This window comes from Ischnura elegans, chromosome 7, assembly GCF_921293095.1.
Source record: "Ischnura elegans chromosome 7, ioIscEleg1.1, whole genome shotgun sequence".
Classification (NCBI taxonomy): Eukaryota; Metazoa; Arthropoda; class Insecta; order Odonata; family Coenagrionidae; genus Ischnura; species Ischnura elegans.
Window position 1 is genome coordinate 19,237,761 of NC_060252.1, and position 6,000 is coordinate 19,243,760.

Genomic DNA, 6,000 nt, shown 5'->3' on the forward strand with positions numbered 1-6,000 from the left:
TAAGTTTTGAATTAATGTGTGGGAATTACCATTTGCAGTTTTTATCAAGGATAATTGAATCATAGTCTGCATTAATTTAATGAATCAGCTATGAGGACATAGCTGTTTGAAGCGGTGGAAAACAATATGTCGGCATGTATTATAAAAATGTACTCAAAGAATGAGAAAAAATAAGCAAGTACAAACCGAGTTGAAGATGACTCACAAATTTCACAGGATGGTTTGGGCACGGTCAGCTGCCTTCCCAGGCCAGGAAAATACTGAGATGGGGTTGGCTCCTGTGCTAAGGGTTAGGAAAGGAGGTGGAGGAGTTTAGGAAGGGGGTTGGTGGGAAAGGGATTTGGGTTAAATGGGAAATATTGAAACCAGGAAGTTTTATTGCCTTTTAATGTCCATATGTACAGGGTTGGATCAAAAAGTATCAGGACTGAATTTCTGCAGTGCTAATGGGGAAACAGACTACTTGGGTTTGGTAGTGGAAGCCTTCTGAAGAGCCTGATATTTTTTTCCAGTCACCTGTGAATAAGTGGAGAGTAACGACGTCAACTTCCATGAACCTCTGTTAAGAAGTCAGGTCTCAATCCAAGACGGGGAAAAATCTCAAGCTGTGATATGCCATTAAAATTGTGTCAAACTCCGGAAAACCATGACGAGACCATCATAATGGTTAAGGATGCTGCCATGAGCTGCTCAACATTGTTTGAGTGACATGAGCTGTTCTGAGAGGTGGGAGGGTTTTAAAACCAGCAAGTCCCCACGTGAGAAGAAAGACAAAATGAACAAGTCAAGGGTCAAATACATGCTCATTGTCATTTTTGACCGTCGTAGGGTGGTTCACAGGGAGTTCATAACCCCTGGGCAGACTGTGAATGCTAGTTTTTATGTGGATGTGCTTGACAGTCTGCAGAAATGCATCCTCCACATGCTGCTAACAATTGCGGATAATTGGATGCTTCTCCACAGCAATGCACTCTGCCACACCATGCTACTGGTGAGGGAGTTTCTAGACAAGAACAGGGTTACCACATCGCCTAACCCCACCTACAGTCCATATCTGGCACAACCAGACTTCTTCCTTTTTCCATGGCTCTGGCAAGACTTCAAGGGAAACAGATACATACAGGTCTGTAGAAGACCTGCAAGGGGCCATGATGACATCTACGAACAGGATCGTGGATTGTGAGTTCCAGAAAGTGTACACTCTCCGGGAATCGCATTACATGTGTTATTTGAAGCACAAGGGTGCTCCATTTCATGGAATATTAAGGATTTGTCTGGGTTTGTTCTGTGAAAAATTTTTAATGAATTCAGTCCCACTACTTAGTGATTCTACCCTGTGTGACATCTCTCTATTTTTAACGGTGAGGAAGGGCGCAGTTCCCTGATGAATCTGGAGAATAGTGAGGGTAAATATATATGCAAAATATCATGTAGTGTCCCTAGCATTATTAACTGTATGTGTGAAACATTTGAGGGAGGAAATGCTCTAAGGGCAAAAATCACCTGACTGAATTTGATGATTCCAGAAGTGTCGTGACAGTCATTATTGCTTATTGTCACTGAGGTTACCATCTGCTTTGGGGCTCAACTACATAATTCTTTGTTTTGGAGAATAGTAGCTCCTCCTAGGGGAAATACTTTCACATAGCTCAGCTACTCTCCTTTTTACCAAAATTAGGATCAGTATAAATACAAACCCCCCGCTCTCGATATTGTAAAAATCTGTGTATTTAGCCAAATGGCTAACTCTTGAGCATTCATTTTAAAATTTCTCTTTTATCTGTCAATGCACTGTGAAATTATTTTAATGAATTTAAGGTACGCACATCATGACTTCAATCTCCTACACAGGTTTGGCTGAATGGACTGTACCAAAGGCTGGCATGTTTTTATGGATCAAAGTGAATGGCATCAAAGATGTGAACGAAATGGTGACAGTAAGAGCAGTGAAGAGGAATGTACTAATTGTCCCGGGCCACGTGTTCATGGCAGATGCATCCAAGCCCTGTCAGTATGTGAGATTATCCTATTCAATGCCAACTGAGGAGGAAATAAATAGGGTAGGTTTCACATAGAAATACTGAGTCACCTGCAAATGTTGGATTAATGCATCCAGGGTAGGGGGTGGGACTTCCGCCTGAAGCCCTGGGCCCTGTAAACATGTAATCAAACTTCTTTGCTAGGAAGCAGTTTTGAGTTGAGATGATTCAAATAGCATTTTTCTCAAATTTGAATGTCGTATACGAATACCTAATTTTTTTCCAAATAACTCACTTGAATATCGAATACTGAATAGGCATTTTTCCACCAATTATAAAAACAATTGATAGTTGAAATTTAAAAAAAAGCTGAACACTTTGCCACTCCTTTGTCTTCATTACAGCTCCTAAATCCTGATGCTACTGTCACCCACAATTAGATCAAACTTGTGCGCATGAAGCACCGCAATTCTTTTGTTTTTATTATATGCACATTGAAGGTTATATTATTGGTAATGCTCTACTGAGTTTGTTGCAAAGTTTAAATTAAGTAAATAATTGACTATTACTTTAAAATTAGAACATGTAAAATGTGAATTTCATCATACAACAGGTAGTCAGAAAAAAATAAACTGCCAATCCTGCATGCATTTCTAAGGTATACATACATTTCTAATTGTGGAGTGATCAGCATTTTACATATTTCAATGCTTACTTTCTATGATAAGTTGTGGTAAAATTATTTTTAAAGTATTAAACCAACCAAATGTGCTAACCATCATGAGAGACCCAACCATTGTCAACAGATTTTGAAGGAATCATGGATGATCTCTGTTGTATATTCGAAATTGAAGTACTTGATAACTTAGTGTCATCGCATATCAAATAGTGTGAAAGGCTCATTATTCGAGATATTCGGTGATTTGACCATTTGAACTTTCATCTAGTTTTGAGTTGTATAATTTGAGCATCCTTGTTGAAATTGTCAATGGCAATGACATCATTAACCTTTACTATATCCTTTTTATCCAACAGGGGATGGAGAATTTTGCACAGCTAATAAAAGAAGAGCTATCTCTTCAAAAATAAATTGTTTCCCAGAGAATCGTGAAGATGGTGAATGGTGTTCAGATGGCTATGCTTTGTGTTCAGTAGATACATAGTTACCATTAGTCATGTACTTTGTAGTTGAGTCTATTTTTCCATGAATTTTGTTATCTGTTATTTCAAATGATAAGAGTTTATATGAATTCAGTGCAGTTTACAGTTTGATATTGTACACCCACTCAAAATTAGCAGAATCATATTTTTGTATGCATTTTAATATGTTAGAGCATCAGAAAGAGTATCATGGTTTACAATTAAAGATTTATTTTTTGAGGAGAGAGGATTATTATTCCTAGAAATAAGGTGCACAGTCATCCATTGATATGCTGATGAATAAACCAAAATGCTAAGAGTAAGAAGGACGTATGTATCATGTTAAATAGCACCAGGGGCGGATTTCTCTCTGGGGGGGGGTGGGGGCACAAGCAAGGGCCGTATCCAGGATTTTGCTCTGGGGGGGGCACAAAGATACCTCGTAATACAAAACGAACGCAATGATAGTGGGACCGTAATGAAAATCTTGCATATTTTTAAGGGTCTGGAGGGGGCACGTGCCCCCGTGCCCCCCCCACCCCTAGATCCGCCTATGAATAGCACTTTAAAGTAAAGAAACATACAGAGCTTGCTGTACAATATTTGATTTGAGTGAATTTTTAACCAAAATTCACTAACTCTTTCTTAACTGTATGGTATTCCATTACAAGATTTCTTGGACAATTCACTTTTACTCATACCACACTTTTTTACATAACGCGACACGGGTTTCGATGAGTTATCATCATCTTCAGGCATAAATTATGATGCATTTATCTTATTATTGTTACCTAGTTTCCCAGCGGAGGAAGAGATGAATTTTAAAACCAATGCCAGAATAGGGGAAAAGGATGGGTAAAGATTAGAGATGTGCGAATAGTATCCGCGAATACTCGAATACCTCGAATATTAGAAAGTATTCGATATTCGAGGTTTCGAATAGTTATGCTAAAAGTACCGCCTCGAATACCTCGAATACTTTGAATTTCGCGTCATACACTGTCGCACGCACGTCGTTGGTAGTTGACTCGGAAAAATGTAGAGAACTGTAGTCATTTAGTGCTCGCAGCGCCGTTTTACGCAACTTGACGAATTACATCAAATTCGTGGATTTTAGCGGTGAAAAGAGTTCGACGAGGGGAACCGAAAATGGTCGGGTGAAAAAATCCCAAAATCCCCGATTCCCCCCACCAGGAGAACTTCAGTGCCGTGGGATAGCAACCTTAGGGCATTTCCCACGATCCGCTATCCCCCTCCATTCAGCACTCACCTCACCCACTCTGACGGTTTCCTCTTCTCCGAAATCAAACAAAAGGTCCCAGCTCGCGCAGGGATCGCATTACGAAGACCCCTGCTTCGAAAAAAATATCGAGTTACGAGAACAATAAAAACGTGTTTCACGCCCTCCCCCCTTTTCTCACCCACTGACCTTTTTCTGGCTACCTGCTTCGAAGTTCCCCATTTCTGGAGGTCAACTGCTGTGTGAGTACCGTGGGATACTTGCATTAGCGCATTTCCCAAGATCTGGTATCCCTCTCCATTCAGCACTAGCCCCCCTCCCTCTGAGGCTTTACTCTTCTTCGAAATAAAAAAAGGTCACAGCTCGCGCAGGGATCATATTACGAAGACCTTAGCTTCGAAAAAATACCAAGTTACACGAGAACAATAGAAACGTGTTTCGGGCCCTCCCTTTTCTCCCCCACTGACCTTTTTTTTCCTACCAGCTTCGAAGTTCCCCATTTCTGTGGAGGTCAACCGCTGCATGAGTCATCTATTAGCACAAAAGGTGTCTAAGAATGACTTTCGTCAATTGATGTTACACCTTTATTGAATTGAAATATTAGTAATGCGCGCGTAATTTCAAAAAGAATAAGACCAAGCACGACGTATTTATGAGTTTATTTAAGCATTTTACGCAAAGAAATAAATGTCAAAATACGACGGAGACTTAGCATTCTGGCGAAACTCGATATGAGCAGCAGAGCTTCTCGGAAGTTGATGCGGTATTTTTTTCCGAAAACATATATCAAGTTACAATTTATGAGTGGTGCTATAAATCTTCATTGTTACAGTCGCAGACAAAGGGATGTTTTCTCAGAATATTTGGTTTCTCCCTGATAGCAATTCCAATTCATCTTCTTATCTCGTGAGAACTCCCAAAGATGGACTGAAAATAATTGAAGAAAATCCGGTGGAAAAGAGCTTGTATTTTGCAAAATGCCTCAGATTGTCAGCTAGCACTTGGCAGCAGGAGTGGGGGTAAAGCGATGTTAGTTGAATTAACTATATGCCCAATTGTTTCCATAAAATTAAAATATTCATTAATCAGCTAAATTCCTGTTCGAATCGTTTAAAGGAAATCAAAATTACTCCCCAAAATCTTGTGTTACCTGCTGCATAGGCAACCGAGTCAAACATTCCAGCATTCATCATTTAGTATTCGAGGTATTCGAATATTCGAGCAATGATTTAATATTCGAATTCGAGAAATCTGCTATTCGACCCATCTCTAGTAAAGATATTTGTTTATCAGAGTGCTGTCCTGACTTTCGATAGTTTTAAATAATGCAGCGATTGCAATGTTGTCTACGTGGGGCAGACAGGAAGAAGCTTCGAAGTCAGGAAAAAAGAACATGTAAGTGCTTACAAAAATAGCAAAGATGATGAAAGTAATTTTGCTAAACACTTAATATGCAACTGGAGTGATTTTAAAATGACAGGGTTCCCACACAACCGTGAAAACCTTAAAACTACGATTTAGCCATAAATTTAGTCTACCGTGAAAAAACCTAAAAATAGCCGTGAATTTCATCATAAAACCTTAAAGCTTGGCAGATGAAAAGAAAAATCTACTTTTGAATCATATTTCAAGGTCGAGTCA

At 39.4% G+C, this 6,000-nt stretch overlaps 1 protein-coding gene across 1 annotated transcript in view; it reads left to right on the top strand.

The window, feature by feature from the left end:
* Window positions 1-3,362, top strand: part of LOC124162355 (kynurenine/alpha-aminoadipate aminotransferase, mitochondrial-like) — a 59,627-nt gene extending 56,265 nt beyond the window's left edge. Inside the window, exons 9-10 of the mRNA XM_046538865.1 lie at window positions 1,852-2,060; window positions 3,015-3,362. Coding sequence (XP_046394821.1) covers window positions 1,852-2,060; window positions 3,015-3,068 — 263 coding nt within the window. The 3' untranslated portion in view covers window positions 3,069-3,362. The remainder of the gene's footprint in view (window positions 1-1,851; window positions 2,061-3,014) is intronic.
* The last annotated feature ends 2,638 nt before the right edge of the window (window positions 3,363-6,000 follow it).